At 48.6% G+C, this 18,541-nt stretch overlaps 1 protein-coding gene across 1 annotated transcript in view; it reads right to left on the minus strand.

Annotated features, from left to right (window-relative positions):
• The window catches only part of LOC119977183 (F-box/WD repeat-containing protein 7-like), a 267,076-nt gene extending 251,877 nt beyond the window's left edge, over positions 1-15,199 (minus strand). The window contains exon 1 of the mRNA XM_038817862.1: positions 15,047-15,199. Within this exon, the coding sequence (XP_038673790.1) occupies positions 15,047-15,076 (30 nt within the window). The 5' untranslated portion in view covers positions 15,077-15,199. The remainder of the gene's footprint in view (positions 1-15,046) is intronic.
• Between the last annotated feature and the right edge of the window lie 3,342 nt (positions 15,200-18,541).

Below are 18,541 nucleotides of genomic sequence, written 5' to 3' on the forward strand. Positions count from 1 at the left end.
TCCGGGGAGGCTGGTACGGGAATCGAACCGTGCTGCTGGCCTGCTTGGTCTGCTTTAAAAGCCAGCGATTTAGCCTTGTGAGCTAAACCAGCCCCTGTACAGCTGCAGCATGACCTTGTGGCTCCGAAATTCAATCCCCTTGCTGATAAAGGCTAGCACACCATATGCTTTCTTAACAGCCCTATTAACCTGGGTGGCAACTTTCAGGGATTTATGTACCTGGATGCCGAGATCTCTCTGTTCATCTACACTACCAAGAATCTTGCCATTAGCCCAGTACTCTGCATTCCTGTTACTCCTTCCAAAGTGAATCACCTCACACTTTTCCACATTAAACTCCATCTGCCACCTCTCAGCCCAGCTCTGCAGCTTATCTATGTCCCTCTGTATCCTATAACATCCTTCAGCACTATCCACAACTCCACCGACCTTCGTGTCATCTGCAAATTTACTAACCCATCCTTCTGCAGCACGGTAGCATGGTGGTTAGCATAAATGCTTCACAGCTCCGGGGTCCCAGGTTCGATTCCCGGCTGGGTCACTGTCTGTGCGGAGTCTGCACGTCCTCCCCGTGTGTGCGTGGGTTTCCTCCGGGTGCTCCGGTTTCCTCCCACAGTCCAAAGATGTGCGGGTTAGGTGGATTGGCCATGCTAAATTGCCCGTAGTGTCCTAAAAAGTAAGGTAATGGGGGGGGTTGTTGGGTTACGGGTATAGGGTGGATACGTGGGTTTGAGTAGGGTGATCATTGCTCGGCACAACATCGAGGGCCGAAGGGCCTGTTCTGTGCTGTACTGTTCTATGTTCTACACCCTCTTCCAGGTCATTTATAAAAATGACAAACAGCAGTGGCCCCAAAACAGATCCTTGCGGTACACCACTAGTAACTGAACTCCAGGATGAACATTTGCCATCAACCACCACCCTCTGTCTTCTTTCAGCTAGCCAATTACTGATCCAAACCGCTAAATCTCCTTCAATCCCATACTTCCTTATTTTCTGCAATAGCCTACCGTGGGGAACCTTATCAAATGCCTTACTGAAATCCATGTACACCACATCAACCGCTTTACCCTGATCCACCTGTTTGGTCACCTTCTCAAAAAACTCAATAAGGTTTGTGAGGCATGACCTACCCTTCACAAAACCGTGTTGACTATCGCTAATCAACTTGTTTTTTTCAAGATGATTATAAACCCTATCTCTTATAACCTTTTCCAACATTTTACCCACAACCGAAGTAAGGCTCACAGGTCTATAATTACCAGGGTTGTCTCTACTCCCCTTCTTGAACAAGGGGGACAACATTTGCTGCTATCCTCCAGTCTTCCGGCACTATTCCTGTCGACAAAGACGACATAAAGATCAAGGACAAAGGCTCGGCAATCTCCTCCCTGGCTTCCCAGAGAATCCTAGGATAAATCCCAATCTTCTTAACCTTGTGTGTTATCAAACAAATATTTGACAGAGCCATTCAGGGACCGCTGACAGTAGGTTTGAAGAAATGTCTTAAAAGGAGAAAGTAGTAGGGATTCAAAGGGAGGGGTTGACAGAGAACATAAATAGGAGTGGACCATTGAGTCCTTCAAGCCCGCTCAACCATTCAATGAGATCATGGCTGATCATCCACTTCAACAGTTTTCCTGCAATACCCCCGCATCCCTTGATGTTTTTAAACAGCTAGAAATCGACCAATTGCAGTTACTGGATAATAGGGATTGGGTGGAAGTGTGGGCTTTTGTGGGGTGTTCTTTCCAGGGGCTGGTGCAGACTCGCTGGGCCGAATGGCCTCCTTCTGCACTGTAAATTCTATGATTGACAATATTCAACAACCAACTGTCCACAGCCTCTTGGGCAGGGAATTCCATGGATTCACGTGAATGTTTGTTTGAGGGCAAAGGGACCTCCGGCAAGTGGGAGGCCTTTAAAAGTGAAATAGCTGGGGTGCAGGGTCGATATGTTCCTGTTAGGGTGAAGAGCAAGGCTGGCAGGAATAGGGAACCTTGGATGACAAAACATAGAGGTTTTGGCCAGGAAAGGTGGCATGACTCAGCTGCAGGCAGCAGTCCCTGGAGGTGTACAGAGGATACAGGAATATACTCAAGAAGGAAATTGGGGGCTGCTCAGTGGCACAGTGGTTAGCACTACTATCCACCGAGGTCCCAGGTTCGATATCGGCTCTGGGTCACTGTCCGTGTGGAGTTTCCACATGTTTCGCCCCCATAACACAAAGATGTGTAGGGTAGGTGGATTGGCCAGGCTAAATTGCTGCTTAAGTGGAAAAAATTAATTGGGTACTCTAAATTTATTTATTTCTTCTTTTGAAAATGTTTTTATTGGCTTTTCTCATTTATAAACAGTTGTTACTTATATACATTACATTTTTCTTGCCCGCGCTAATTTGCTTTATTTTACAGAGAGGCTTGTTTTGTCCTTCATTGAACTAACTGTCTGTACATTTTGTTGCCCTCTGGATCAGTCTATGATACCCCCACTTCCTCCCTCCCGCCCCCCATTGGTTTCACCACCCGTCTCCTAAATTTATTTTTAAAGAAAGATGGAAATTACGAGGGCAAAAAGAGGGCATGAGATAGCTTTGGCCGAGAGGGTTAAGCTGAATCCAAAGGGATTCTTATATTCTTGATTAATAAGGGATGAGAAAATATCAGCCATGATTGAATGGCGGAGCAGACTTGATGGGCCGAGTGGCCTAATTCTGCTCCTATGTCTTATGGTCTTATGTTAAAGGAAAAAGAACTAGAGAGAGAATAGGACCCCTGAAGGACCAAAGTGCGCACACTGTGTGGACCCGCAGGATGTGCGAGGTTCTCAATGAATATTTCTCCTTTTGTCTTTACTGCGGAGAAAGACATGAAGACTTGGGAAACTGGGACGGTTAGTGGTGATATATTGGGGACAGTTCGCATTACAGTAGAGGACGTATTAAAATGAATGAAGGTGGATAAATCTCCTGGCTCTGACCAGGTATATCCAAGGAACAATGAGGCTAGAGAAGAAATTGCAGGAGCCCTGGCTGAGATATTGGCATCATCGTTAGCCACGGGTGAGGTACCAGAAGACAGTGGGGTAGCAAATGTTGTGCCCTTATTTAAGAAGGGCAAATAAAAAGCTGAGAATTATAGGCCAATAATCCTGACACCTGTGGTGGGTAAGTTACTGGAGAAGATTCTGAGGGTTAAGATATACAGGCATTTGGAAAGACAGGGTTTGATTAGGAGTAGTCAGCATCACTTTGTGCATGGGAGATCATGCCGTATAAATTTATTTGATGAAGTGACCAGGAAGGTTGATGAGGGCAGGACGGTAGACGTACTATATATGGACTTCAGTGAGGCCTTTGATAAAGTTCCACATGGTAGGCTGCACTGGAAGGTTAGATCACATGGAATCCAGGGAGAGCTGGCAAACTGGATATATAATTGGCTTGATGGTCGGAAGCAGAGGGTAATGGTAGAAGGATGTTTGTCGGACTGGAGGCCTGACTAGTGGTGTGTCTCAGGGGTCTGTGCTGGGCCCATTGCTGTTTGTTATCTATCAACGATTTGGATGAGAATGTACAAGGCATGATCAGTAAGTTTGCAGATGACACTAAAATAGGTGGTACTGTAGACAGTGGGGAAGGTGATAAAAAATTGCAGCAGGATCTTGATCAGCTGGGGAAGTGGGCCGAGAAATGGTAAATGGAGTTTAATACAGATAAGTGTTAGGTGTTGCATTTTGGAAAGTCAAATAAAGGTAGGACTTTCACATTGAATGGTAGGTCCTCAGGGAGTATCGTGGAACAGAGGGACCTTGGAGTTCAGGTGCATGGTTCTCTAAAGGTGGAGTCACTGGTAGATAGGGCAGTGAAGGAGGATTTTGGCATGCCGGCCTTCATCAGTCAGGGTAGTGAATATAGAAGTTGGGAAGTTACGTTGCAGTTGTACAGGACGTTGGTGAGGCCGCACCTGGAGTATTGTGTTCAGTGTTGCTCGCCTTGCAATAGGAAAAATGTGATTAAACTGAGTGGGAGAAGAGATTTACAAGGATGTTGCCAGGACTCAAGGGACTGAGTCACAGGGAGAGATTGGACAGGCTGGGATTTTTTTCTTTGGAGCGTGGGAGACTGAGGGGTGATCTTATAGAGGTGAATAAGATCATGAAAGGCATGAATAGGATTAATGCACTCAGTCTTTTTCCCAGGGTTGGGGAATGGAGAACTAGAGGGCAAGGGTTTAAGTTCAGAGGGGAAAGAATTAATGGGAATCTGAGGAGCAATGTTTTTCCTGAGGATGGTACGTATGTGGAATGAGCTGTCGGAGGAAGTGGTTGAGGCAGGGACATTGACAACGTTTAAAAGGTATTTGACCGATACATGGATAGACCACAAGACATAGGAGCAGAATTAGGCCACTCGGCCCATCAAGTCTGCTCCGCCATTCAATCATGGCTGATATTTTCTCATCCCCATTCTCCTGCCTTCTCCTCATAACCCCTGATCCCCTTATTAATCAGGAACCTATCTATCTCTGTTTTAAAGGTGCTCGGTGATTTGGCCTCCACAGCCTTCTGCGGCAAAGAGTTCCACAGATTCACCACCTTCTGGGTGAAGAAATTCCTCCTCATCTCTGTTTTAAAGGACCGTCCCTTTAGTCTGAGATGGTGTCCTCTGCTTCTAGTTTTTCATACAAGTGGAAACATCCTCTCCACGTCCACTCTATCCAGGCCTCGCAGTATCCTGTAAGTTTCAATAAGATCCCCCCTCATCCTTCTAAACTCCTAACGAGTACAGACCCAGAGTCCTCAACCGTTCCTCATACGACAAGCTCTTCATTCCAGGGATCATTCTTGTGAACCTCCTCTGGACCCTTTCCGAGGCTAGCACATCCTTCCAAATAGGGTCTGACAAGAGCCTTATACAGCCTCAGAAGTACATCCCTGGTCTTGTATTCCAGCCCTCTTGACATGAATGCTAACATTGCATTTGCCTTCTTAATTGCCGACTTAAACCTGCACATTAATCTTAAGAGAATTGTGAACAAGGACTCCCAAGTCCCTTTGTGCTTCTGCTTTCCGAAGCATTTCCCCATTTAGAAAATAGTCTCTGCCTAAATTCCTCCTTCCATAGAGGAAAGGTTTAGAGATATGGGTCAAATTGGGTTAGCTCAGATGGGCTTTTTGGTTGGCATGGAGTTTGGACCAAAGGGCCTGTCTCTGTGCCACAGATTCTATGATTCTACATATGAACTACGAGCAGGAGCAGGCCATTCGAGCCTGACTGCACCTTTGCTGACCTGAGCCATTACTGAAAGATCTACAGAACTGCTGACTGGGAGCACACTGCGCTGAGCTGCAATTGGAGAGAGGGGCTAGGACTGCTGGGTTTGGACCCTGGGACCGGGCCTGCTGCCCTGAATTTCAACATCTACAGAACCCTAGGACCTATGGCCTGAAAGTCTGAGCTTGCAACACAAGCAGCAGAAGATTGGAGCTTCGTGAAGGATGGGGAAATTTGTCTCCCTTGCTTTTGAATGCGCTGAGGTGGGGAGGGAGAGAGAGGTGAAGACTGCCGTGGAGTTTACTTGGGTCCCTCCTGGGCTGAAGATCCTGTCCTCCCTCACCGACATGAAGAAACTCTTCTTCTCCCGCCTCCCTCTCTGTTTCTTCATTTTTCCCTAAAGGTCGACCCCTCGGCCATTGCCACAGTCTCAAAGATGTCTGGGAAAGCAGTGTTCTTCCTGAAGACGGAGCGAGTGGTCCACCTCCCCCTGGTAAAGGGGCTCACGGTGGCGGAGGCCTTCTTGGTGGTGGACACCCGAGGCCACCATCCAGCGGCTATTCTTTAACATTAGGTGTCAAGATTACCAACAACACCTAGTTTTTTTAAGTGTCCAGATTACCAACAACCTGTCCTGCCCCCTCCCCCCCCCCCATGCTGACACTATAGTTCAGAAAGCCCACCAATGACTCTACTCTCTCAGAAGACTAAGGAAATTTGCCACGTCTGATAAGACCCTCACCAACTTCTACAGACACACCATAGAAAGCATTCTTTCTGGTTGTATCACAGCTTGGTATGGAGCCTGCTCTGCCCAAGACCGCAGGAAATTACAAAAGGTCGTGAATGTAGCCCAGTCCATCACGCAAACCAGCCTCCCATCCATTGACTGTCTATAATTCCCGCTGCCTCAGAAAGGCAGCCAGCATAATTAAGGACCCACGCACCCCGGATATACTCTCATCCACCTTCGTTCGTCAGGAAAAAGATACCAAAGGTTGAGATCACGTACCAACCGACTCAAGAACAGCTTCTTCCCTACTGCCATCAGACTTTTGAATGGACCTACCAGTATTAAGTTGATCTTTTCTCTATACCCTAGCCATGACTGCAACATTATATTCTGCAGTCACTCCTTCCTTCCCTATGTACGGTTTGCATTGTCTATAGAGCATGCAAGAAACAATACTTTTCACTGTATACTAATACATGTGACAATAATAAATCCAATCAAACATTCTGCCCTTCATCTCTGATGAGCAGCTCCTCCCCCACCTCCATCTACTGGAGGAGGAATAATCCGGAGGTACCAATCCCGCTCGGTCCCAAGGAGACAAGCCTGCATCCTGGCTACAGGTCTTTGCCACTTGCCTGGGAGAGGAGAAATGAAATGAAATGAAAATCGCTTATTGTCACGAGTAGGCTTCAAATGAAGTTACTGTGAAAAGCCCCTAGTCGCCACATTCTGGTGCCTGTTCGGGGAGGCTGGTACGGGAATTGAACCGTGCTGCTGGCCTGCCTTGGTCTGCTTTCAAAGCCAGCTCCTTAGCCCTGTGCTAAACCAGCCCCTCCCTCCTGGTTCCGAGAGCCGGTCACGCAAGAATCTTCCTCATGAAGTCGGACACGAGGTTTAGCTTGGCCTTCATAGCGAGAGGATTAGAGTACAGGGGCAGGGATGTCTTGCTGCAATTATACAGGGCCTTGGTGAGGCCACACCTGGAATATTGTGTGCGGTTTTGGTCTCCTTTTCTGAGGAAGGATGTTCTTGCTCTCGAGGGAGTGCAGCGAAGGTTTTTTCATAGAATTTACAGTGCAGAAGGAGGCCATTCGGCCCATCGAGTCTGCACCAGCCCTTACAAAGATCACCCTACTGAAGCCCACGTATCTACCCTATCCCCAGCAACCCCCACTTAACCTTTTAGGACACTAAGGGCAATTTAGCGTGACCAATCCACCTAACCCGCACATCTTTGGACTGTGGGAGGAAACCAGAGCACCCGGAGGAAACCCACGCACACACGGGGAGGACGTGCAGACTCCACACAGACAGTGACCCAGCCGGGAATCGAACCTGGGACCCTGGAGCTGTGAAGCAATTGTGCTAACCACTGTGCTTTACCAGACTTAGGATTGTATTCACTGGAGTTCAGAAGAATGAGGGGGATCTCATAGAAACCTATAATAACAATAATAATAATTGCTTATTGTCGCCAGTAGGCTTCAGTGAAGTTACTGTGAAAAGCCCCTCGTCACCACATTCCGGCACCTGTTCGGGGAGGCCGGTACGGGAATTGAACCCACGCTGCTGCCTTGTTCTGCAATACAAGCCAGCTGTTTAGTCTACTGTGCTAAACCTCCCCTGTCAAACTCTAACAGGATTGAACAGGGTAGATGCAGGAAGGATGCTCCCAATGGTGGGTGTGAGGATACATGGTAGACCATTAGGACAGAGATGAGGAGAAATTTCTTCACCCAGCGAGTGGTGAGCCTGTGGAATTCGTTACCAGTCAGAGGTTTACAGCGTGAAAACAGGCCCTTCTGCCCAGCTTGTCCATGCCGCCCAGTTTTTAACCACAAAGTTAGTCCCAATTGCCTGCATTTGGTCCATATATCGAGTCTGGGAAGTAGTGAAGTCCAAAACTTGTATGGTTTTCAAGAAGCAGTTAGATATCGCACTTGGGGTAAAGGGGATCAAAGGATCCGGGGAAAAGCGGGATTAGGCTATTGAGTTGGATGATCAGCCATGATCATAATGAACGGTGGAGCAGGCCTGAAGGGCCGAATCGCCTCCTCCTGCTCTTATTTTTTTATGTTTCTGGGCCCAGTGGGCACCACGAGGACTGGGGAGCCTTACTAATCCTCTTAATAACACTTTGGCTTGCCATTTAAAGTTTCATTTGTGATTAGTTGTTTGAGGCAGTATCTATTTATGGGGCTGTCCTTTAGCACAGTGGTTAGCAAAGAACGAATCACAAATCAAACTTAAAATGTCAAGCCAAAGCGTGATTAAGAGGGTTAATAAAGCTCCCAGAGTCCCAGGTTCGATTCCCGGCTTGGGTCACTGTCTGAGTGGAGTCTGCACGTTCTCCCCGTGTCTGCGTGGGTTTCCTCCGGGTGCTCCGGTTTCCTCCCACAGTCCAAAGTTGTGCGGGTTAGGTGGTTTGGCCGTGCTAATTTGCCCTTATGTCCAAAAAAAAGGTATAAGTGGGGTTACCTGGTTATGGGGATAGGGTGGAGGTGTGGGCTTAAGTAGAGTGCTCTTACCAAGGGCCAGTGTAGACACGATGAGCCGAATAGCCTCCTTCTGCACTGTAAATTCTATGAAAAATATGTCCCTCAACATATTTGATTTAGTTACTTGGTTACTTGAAACACCCCAAAATAAGTACTCCAGAGACCAGGATAATGTTCTGGGAACCCAGGTTTGGATTCCACCATGGCAGATGGTGAAATTTAAACTCAATAAAGATCTGGAATCAAAAGTCTAATGAGGACATGAAACCATTGTAGATTGTCATAAAATCCCATCTGGCTCACTAATGTCCTTTAGGAAAGGAAATCTGCCATCCTTACCTGGTCTGACCTACATGTGACTCCAGACACACAGCAATGTGGTTGAATCTTAAATACCTCCTGAAGGGCAATTAGGAATGGGCAATAAATGCTAGCCCAGGCAGCAACACCCACATCCAGTGAAAGAATTAAAAGATCAGGCCTGATCCGATTGTAACCTCAGTCCCACATTCCTGCCTCTGCCCGATATCACCTCCTTGTTAATCAAGAATCTATCGAGTTCTGTCTTAAAAATATTCAAAGATTCTGCTTCCACTGCCTTTGGAAAAAGTGTGTTCCAGGGTTACTGACCTTTTGGGAGGAAAAAATTCCTCATCGCAACGCACGGCCCGTCCTTCCCCTGCCAGACCCCCCCCCCCCCCCCCCCCCAACATCCTCAATGCCAACGGCTCCATATCCAAGGCAAACAACAGTGGGGAAAGAGGACATCCCTGCCTCGTCCCCCGGTGCAACCTGAAATAGTCTGATCTGACCCGATTCATACAATTTACACTGCAGAGGAAGGCCATTTGGCCAATCGAGTCCGCACCGGCCCTTGGAAAGAGCACCCTACCTAACCCACACCTCCACCCTATTCCGGCACCTCCACCCTATCCCCGTAACTACACCTAACCTTTTTTTGGACACTACAGGCAATTTAGCATGGCCAGTCCACCTAACCCGCACATCTTTGGACTGTGGGAGAAAACCGGAGCACCCGGAGGAAACCCACGCACAGACAGTGACCCAAGCCGGGAATCAAACCTGGGACATTGGAGCTGTGGGGCAACAGTGCTAACCACTGTGCTACCGACTGCACACTCGCCACCAGTGCCTGGCATAGCAACCAGACCCAATCCACAAATCCCTGACCAAACCGCCCCAGGATTCCCACTCCACCCGATCAAAGGCCTTCTCTGCACCCATTGCCACCATCACCTCAACCTCGCGCCCCTCTGGAGGCATCATAATTACATCAAGCAACCTCCTAATGTTGGTCGCCAAATGCCGCCCCTTAAGGAACTCCGTATGGTCTTCCCCTATTACCCCTGGGACACAGTCTTCAATCCTTGTGCCCAGGATCTTCCCCAATAGTTTGGCATCCACATTTAACAAGGAAAGTCAGCTTGTATGACTTACAGTTTTCCGCGTCCTTATCCCGCTTTAAAATGAGGGAGATAGACGTCTATGACAACGTCAGGAGAGCACTCCAACTCCATTGCTTGATTGAAGACCCTTACCAGCAACGGTCCCAACACCAACACCCCCCCCCCCCCCCCCCCCCCCAGAACTTCTTAGAAAATTCCACCGGGTACCTGTCCGGTCCTGGGACCTTACCCGACTGCATCACCTCCAACCCCTCTCCTACTTCTACAAGCCCAATTGGGACCCCAGGCCCTCCACCAGCTCCTCATCCACCTTCAGGAACTTCAACCCTCCCAGAAACCGCCTCATCCCCTCCTCCCCGGCTGGGGGTTCCGACTCGTACAATTTGGTGTAAAAACTCCCTAAAACACCTCATCACCCCCGCCGAGTCCAAGACAGTATTCCCAGCTGTGCCCAACTCTTTCCCAATCTCGCTCGCTGCCTTCTGCTTCCCTAACATCCTGCTCACTTTCTCCCCAGACTCCTATACCGCCCCTCTCTCCCCAGACTCCTGTCCCGCCCCTCTCTCCCCAGACTCCTATACCGCCCCTCTCTCCCCAGACTCTTATACCGCCCCTCTCTCCCCAGACTCCTATACCGCCCCTCTCACCCTTCACAACTGCCCTACCGCCTGAACCGTGGATAAGAGCCCGAATTCCATTTGCAGCCTTAGGCTTTCCTTTAACAGCATTCCTCCAGGGCCTCTGCATATCTCCTGTCCACCTGCAGGATTTCGTCCACTCGCCTTTCTATCTTCAACCCCGCTCTGCCTTCTGTGTGCCCGAATCTAAATAAAACTCCCAGCCGACCACTGCATTCAGCACCTCCCAAACTGTACTTGCCGTAGCCTCCCCCCGTGTCATGAATCTCAACAGTACCCCGGATGGCCTTCCTCACCCCCTCGCAGACCTCTTCCTCTGCTCACAGTCCACATCCAGCCCCAGTTGCGAGTGCTGGAACGCTCCCCTTGCTCACTCGTAAATCCATCCAGCGCAGGGCATGGTCCACACCACTATTTCCGAATACTCAACATCTATCACCCCCTGCCAACAATGTCTTACCCAACACGAAGAAATCCCAGCAAAATCCATGTCCGGTCCACCAAGGAGGCAGAGGACAAAAACTTCATTGTGCAAAACAAGCAAAAATAAGCCCTCCCAAGCCCAAACAAAGAGACCAATCTCCCTCCCCTAACAAAGAGTGTTTCATTTCATTTCTTTCAAGAACAAACCTGAAGCCAAAAAAGAAAAACGATAATTGAAATGAAAATCACTTATTGTCACAAGTAGGCTTCAAATGAAGTTACTGTGGAAAGCCCCTAGCCAGCCACATTCCGCCTGTTCGAGGAGGCTGGGACGGGAAATGGACCCAAACATAGTCAACAGCATCATCACCACAGCATCTCCACCAAAGCTCAAAGTCCACCTTCTCCTGCCAGTCCATTGTCTTTTAACAAAAATCTACCACCTCCTCCGCCGAACCAAAGTACATTCCCAGCCTTCGTAGGTCACCCGCAGACGAGCCGGGTACAGTAGCTCAAACTTGGGAGGGGCGCCCTGACCTTGTTGAAGCTCGCCCTCCTCTTGGCAAGCTCTGCACCCAGGTCCTGGTACACTAGGATTTCATCCACCGCCATCCCAGGTGCAGCGCCCTCGTCTGCCTAGCCCACCTTATTATTTGCTCCTTGCCATGACCTGGTGCAAAGGCACTATCGCCCTGGCAGCTCATTCCCCTGGGGCTTCCTCATCAGCGCCCTGTGCGCTCGATCCACCTCCAAAGGCCGTGCGAATGCTCCCTCTCCCAGCAGCTTCTCCAGCATCCTCCCCACATACGTGCCAGCATCGACTCCTTCACTGCCCTCCTGCAGGCCCACAATCCGAATAATCTGCCTCCGTGACCAGCTCTCGGGTACTGGACCTTTTCTTGGAGCTGCCCTGTAGATCGCACATCAGCCCTGTCTCCACTGCCATCGAGGTAAACTGCTCCGCGTGTTCCCCCCGCCACCTCCTCCATCTTCTGGATCTCCTGACCGTGGGCCTTCAGCTTTGTTTAACACGCGGCCGACCATCGCCCTGATCGAATCCACCACCCGGGGCCAGGTCCTCCAGACTCTCCTTCCGTTGCTGGGTTAACTTCTCATTCAAGAAACTCACCAGCTGGTCCGTCGACCACTGAGCTGGCAGGGTCGCTCCCTGTCCCTCCTGCCATCTCCACGTGCGTCGCAGGCGCCGCACCAGCTCCAACCGACTGAATCCCTCTTTTTTCGACTGGTTCCGGCCCTCAGCTCCTTACACCAGAGGGTCAATCCCTTCCCCTTACTCTCCTGCAACTTTTTTCCGCCTTACATCCACCTGTTAATCGGAGAAAAAGTGCGAAACACGCCCCACGAGCGAGAGCCACCAAATGTGCGACCACTCACTCCATGGCCTCCACCGGAAGTCCACCCAAGTCATTTATATAAATTGTAAAAGGTTGAGGTCCAGCACTTATCCCTGTGCCACCCCATTCATTACATCTTGCCAACGTGAAAATGACCCATTTATATAAATTCTTGTTTTGTTAGCCAGCCAATCTTCTATCCATGCCAATGTTACCGCCTACACCATGAGCTTCAATTTTTAACAATATCCTTTGATGCCGTACCTCATCAAGTGCCTTCTTTCAATCTAAATATAGTACATCCATCTCTTCCCCGTTTATCTACAACACATGTAACTGCTTCACCAGCCTCGGTGAAGAGGCTGCCCTAAATGTCCTGCCCTTTATTCCCAGACTGTCAGGATAAGTCCTGGGGATTTATCTATTTAAGTCCCATTAATATTTCTAGTACTTTTCTAAAATCTAATATTAATATTTTGCAGTTCCACATTTACATTAGTCCCTTGACTTTTTTTCCCTCTGGGCCATTTTAGAATCTTGAAAAATGAAGAAACTTCAGATTTCCAAGGTGAATGATGAGGGAGCATGGCGTTGCTGTACCTCCATTGAGGCGCAGTTCATCAGAACAGCAGCATAGTGGTTAGCACTGTGGCTTCACAGCGCCAGGGTCCCAGGTTCGATTCCCTGCTGGGTCACTGTCTGTGCAGAATCTGCACATTCTCCCCGTGTCTGCGTGGGTTTCCTCCGGGTGCTCCGGTTTCCTCCCACAGTCCAAAGACGGCAGGTTAGGTGGATTGGACATGCTAAATTGCCCTTAGTGTCCAAAAAAGATTGGATGGGGTTGTTGGGTTAAGGGGATGAGGTGGAAGTGAGGACTTAAGTGGTTCGGTGCAGACTCGATGGGCCGAATGGCCTCCTTCTGCACTGTACGTTCTATGTTCTTGCACACTCCTCTGGAGGAGAGTTCCTCATCATCCCTCCTTTGTGTTGGTAAAAATATTCTCAAGTCTTTGAAAAAAAAATGAAATCGCTTATTGTCACAAGTAGGCTTCAAATGAAGTTACTGTGAAAAGCCCCTAGTCACCACATTCCCGCACCTGTTCGGGGAGGCTGGTACGGGAATTGAACCGTGCTGCTGGCCTGCCTGGGTCTGCTTTCAAAGCCAGCTCCTTAGCCCTGTGCTAAACCCCTCCCTCCTGGTTCCGAGAGCCGGTCACGCAAGAATCTTCCTCATGAAGTCGGACACGAGGTTTAGTTTCTCTGCCATTTTTTTGTCCCAATAGAAATTCTCCTGACTCTGCTTGAAATGGACTCACACTAGTTTTTGTGTTTTGCTTAATCCTTTCCTTTTTACATACCTATAGAAGCTTTCACTGTCATAGAACACAGAACATAGAACAGTACAGCACAGAACAGGCCCTTCGGCCCTCGATGTTGTGCCGAGCAATGATCACCCTACTTAAAACCCACGTAACCCCGTATACCCGTAACCCCAACAATCCCCCCCATTAACCTTACACTACGGGCAATTTAGCATGGCCAATCCACCTAACCCGCACATCTTTGGACTGTGGGGAGGAAAACGGAGCACCCGGAGGAAACCCACGCACACACGGGGAGGACGTGCAGACTCCACACAGTGACCCAGCCGGGAATCGAACCTGGGACCCTGGAGGCTGTGAAGCATGGATGCTAACCACCATGCTACCGGAGGCCCCATGTCCTTCTTTGTTTTCCGCTGTTTTACACTCGTATTCTATTTTCCTTTTCTCAATCCTTTTCTTCGTTCTCCTTTGCACAATTCTACAATGCTCCCAATCCTCAAGCTTACCAGTTTTTAACAACTAAATGCACCTCTTCAATTGAGGGCAGCAGAGTGACACAGTGGTTAACACTGCTGTCTCTGTCCTGTTGTCTTAACAGCTCAGGGACCCAGGTTCGGTTCCAACCTCGGGTGACCGTGTGGGAGTTTGCACTTCCTCACCGTGTGTGTGTTTCCTCCAGATGCGCCGGTTTCCTCCTCCACGGTCCAAAGATGTGCAGGCTATGTGGATGGCCATGATAAATTGCCCCTTAGTGGTAGGTGGGTTACGGAGATAGGGCAGGGGAATTGAGCCTAGATAGGGTGCTCTTTCAGAGGGTCGGTGTGGACCCAATGGGTTGGAATGGCCTCCTTCTGCACTGTAGAGATACTATAATCTAACATATCCTTGATTAGTTGGAAGACCACTTTGTTTAGTTTCTTTAAATTTGCCATTGCCGGTCATATTTTATAACAGTTTCCCCAATCCACCACGCCAATTTGTCCCTCAGAGCTTCCTATGGTTAAGGCAGCAGGAGGCACGCCACCAGTGGTGGAGCAGTTAGAATCAGGACACTGCAAAGAGAAGAACTGGAAGAGCACAGGTCTCTCGGAAGGTTCCAGGTGGTTAGAGAGATAGGGAGGTAGATACAGTCTTTGTGTATCAAAAAAAACCAAGCATGCCTTGCACAGATCGTGAACTGGACAATTATATATTCCATGGTTGTAAATAGCACCATGATGCCATCAACAGAAAACGGCAATTGTGAATTATCCCCTTTGCTCCCGACTGTATGGTGCTGTATGCCCTGCCGGTAGAGAATGCAAAACCCTGGCTTCCCCAATCTCCCCCCCGCCAACATTTTTGTCTGGGCTGCAAAGTTTGACTGTACACTATCAGAGCTGCTGGACAAGCCTTGCATGCTGGTCCTCCGTATTCAACTGATTGGTGTGGCACAACAGGAGTTCACAGTTCCTCTCCAGAAGGGTGGCCCGTGATGCCTTTGATGTGCAGGAGGATCCTATCAGCGATGAGAAACCTTTCAATTCCTAATGTAGCAATTTTGGATAGGAGTGGGAAAACAGCAAGTAAACCACATGAGCATAATACCACACGCAGGATAGTCACACACATCAAAGAAGTTGTCTAGTTCTAGCAAAGCATATTAACAGTGGTTAGCACAGTTGCTTCACAGCTCCAGGGTCCCAGGTTCGATTCCCGCTTGGGTCACTGTCTGTGCGCAGTCTGCACGTTCTCCCCCGTGTCTGCGTGGGTTTCCCTCCGGGTGCTCCGGTTTCCTCCCACAAGTCCCGAAAGACATGCTGCTCGGTTAATTTGGACATTCTGAATTCCTCCGTCTGTGTACCCAAACAGGCGCCGGAGTGTGGCGACTAGTGGATTTTCACAGTAACTTCATTGTAGTGTTAATGTAAGCATACTTGTGACACTAATAAAGATTATTATCTGCATATGGTGACATTGTGCTCAACTCTGTTTACGTACCATTGAATATGTTCCAGTCCAAGTATCCATTACAAGCATTTCTTTGACAAGGGCAAAGTCATCTACCAAGATTTCAAAGTTTCCCATCCTTCAGCCAATTTTATTCCAAGCTCAAACTGGACCCTCCTATTCTCAGAGCCTGCATTGTTTAAAAAACGGCAATCCATACAGACACAATCCACCGCATTCCCTCATTCCCTTCATTAACCGTCTGTTACTTCATCCAAACATTAAAAACTGATTAGTCAAACACAATTATCTGCCGTTTTTCAAATCCACGCCTCACCTTAATTAACTCAAACCTCTCAGACCAACTGTTGATTGTTTCCCTAATTATTCTTTCTAAAACCTTACCCATCACTGATATTGAACCGACTGCTCTGTAGTTTTTTTTTAATAAATTTAGAGTACCTAATTTTTTTTTCCAATTAAGGGGCAATTTAGCGTAGCCAATCCACCTAACCTGCCCACCTTTGGGTTGTGGGGGTGAGACCCACGCAGACACAGGGAGAATGTGCAAACTCCACACGGACAAGGATTCCGGGCCGGGATCGAACCAGGGTCCTCAGCGCCGTGAGGCGGCAGTGCTAACCACTGCGCCGTCGTGCCACCCCAACTGCTCTGTAGTTTACAAAGAACGTAATTCTTTCTTGATAAGGTTCTCCCAGGAACCCGCTCTCCAACCCTCTGTGTCCCACCACCCTGTTATCTGAGGAACAGCGGAAGCATTATGACAAGTCCTTCCACTGTCTCCACCTTCACTTCCTTTAGCAACCTGGGATGGGTGACATCCTGGCCAGGCAACTTATCCACTCTAAACACAGGTTGGATATGCTGGAAAGGCTGTCCATCAATCTTTACCTCAAGCAATATTGCAATATCCATAACAAATTCCGCCCCCACTGGCTTACTATTTGCATGCCAATTAACATTTAATGCTCACATGTTCTCCTTGCCAGTCTTATTTTCCTCTACGCTTCGCCCCTCAAGTTATTATTTTTAACCTGGTCCTCCAATTTAATTTCCCTGACATGCATCATACGCCCTCCTTTTTTGTGCCGTAATCTCTATCTTCCGCGTCAACCAGGAGCTCTGGTTTCGAGTTGCCTCTTTTGCAAAGTGACAAGCATATACCGAAACTGGATAAAACCAATTCCGGCGGATGCTGCATCTGAAATGAAAGAGAAAATGCTAGAAAATGTCAGCAAGTCTGGCAGCACCTGTAGGGAGAGAAAAGAACGAACGTTTCGAGTCCGATGCCTTTGACAAAGAGTTATCGGACTCGTAATGTTAGTCTATTTCTCTCCCTACAGATGCTGCCAGACTTGCTGACATTTTCCAGCATTTTCTCTTTCGTTATACCAGAAACTATTCTTCTTGTCAATCTTTTGGTCCATTTTAGTCTGGCAATGTCCCCTCATCCCACCGAAATTAGTTCTTTGCCAATTAGACTGCCCTTTGCTATTCTCTATTACGAATCTGAACCTGATGGTACAATGATCACTCTTACCCAAGTGTGTTAACATGACCTATCTCATTCCCCTAGCATCAGACCCAGCAATACCGCCATCTCCAGTTGAGCACATACCGACTAGATAGCGGACAGAGCAGTTTAAAAAAAAAATTTAGAGTACCCAATTCATTTTTTCCAATTAAGGGGCAATTTAGTGTGGCCAATCCACCTCCCCAACACATCTTTGGAATGTGGGGTCGAAACCCACGCAAACACGGGGAGAATGTGAAAACTCCACACGGACAGTGACCCAGGGCCGGGATTGAACCTGGGACCTCGGCGCCACGAGGCAGCAGAACTAACCCACTGTGCCACCATGCCGCCCCAGAGCAGATTTACAGAGAGGTTTTAGATCAGAGAATCTTTGGACTGAAGAAAGATTGGATAGGCTCGGGTTGTTTCCTTTGCAAGGGAGGAAGATATGGGGAAATGTAACTAAAATGTATAAAATAATTAGGGGCCTGGATGAGATGACCTGTTTTCCTTTGCAGGGATGCCAATGACCAAGAGGTATTGATTCAAATTAATTGATGGAAGGATTAAAGGGGGGTTGAAGAGTAAAACATCCAGGATACGGATGGATTTGGAACTCAAATGTCTGAAAGGATGGGAGAGACAACAACCCTGATCGCATTTAAAGAATACTTGGATATGGGCTTCAACGGTCATTGTCTGCAGCTCGACAGAGCTAGAGCTGGGAAACGTGATTAGATTGGAAAACTGCCTTTGCAGACAGCAGACACAGTGGAACAAATGGCCTTCTGAAACTGGTCCCCATCTTGCCCATGACAATAATCTATTCCAACGCTCGACTACTTCCCCACATTCACAAGCACCAACCCATTCCCTTTATCCAAACCCACAGCCCATCCATCTCCTGATCCCTCTCCCCAGCTCTCCTTCACCGTTGTCTCCCTATCTTGCCCCCTCTGACCCTCCCCGTCCGTCTCTCTCTCCCCTCCGTCCTCTCTGTCTGGCTGTCTGTCTCTCTCTCTCCCTCTGTCCTGTCCTCTCTATCCTCTCTGTCTGTCTCTCTCTCCCTCTCTGTCTCTCGTCTGGCTGTCTGTCTGTCTGTCCTGTCTGTCCTGTCCTCTCTCATCTCTTTACTTTCATCCCCCTCCGTCTGTCTCTACTCTGTATCCTCTCTCTCTCTCTGTCTCTCATCTACTCCTCTCTGTCCTCCTCGCCTCTCTCGGCTCTCCTGCTTCGTTCTCTCTCTCCTCTCTGTCTGTCTCTCCTCTCTTCTGTCTGTCTGTCTGTCTGTCTCTCGTCTGTCTGTCTGTCTGCCTGTCTGTCTGTCTGTCTGTCTCTCTCTCTTCTGTCTCTCTCTCTCTCTCTCTCTCTCTCTGTCTGTCTCTCTCGTATCTCTCT

Source organism: Scyliorhinus canicula, chromosome 14, assembly GCF_902713615.1.
Source record: "Scyliorhinus canicula chromosome 14, sScyCan1.1, whole genome shotgun sequence".
Taxonomy (NCBI): Eukaryota; Metazoa; Chordata; class Chondrichthyes; order Carcharhiniformes; family Scyliorhinidae; genus Scyliorhinus; species Scyliorhinus canicula.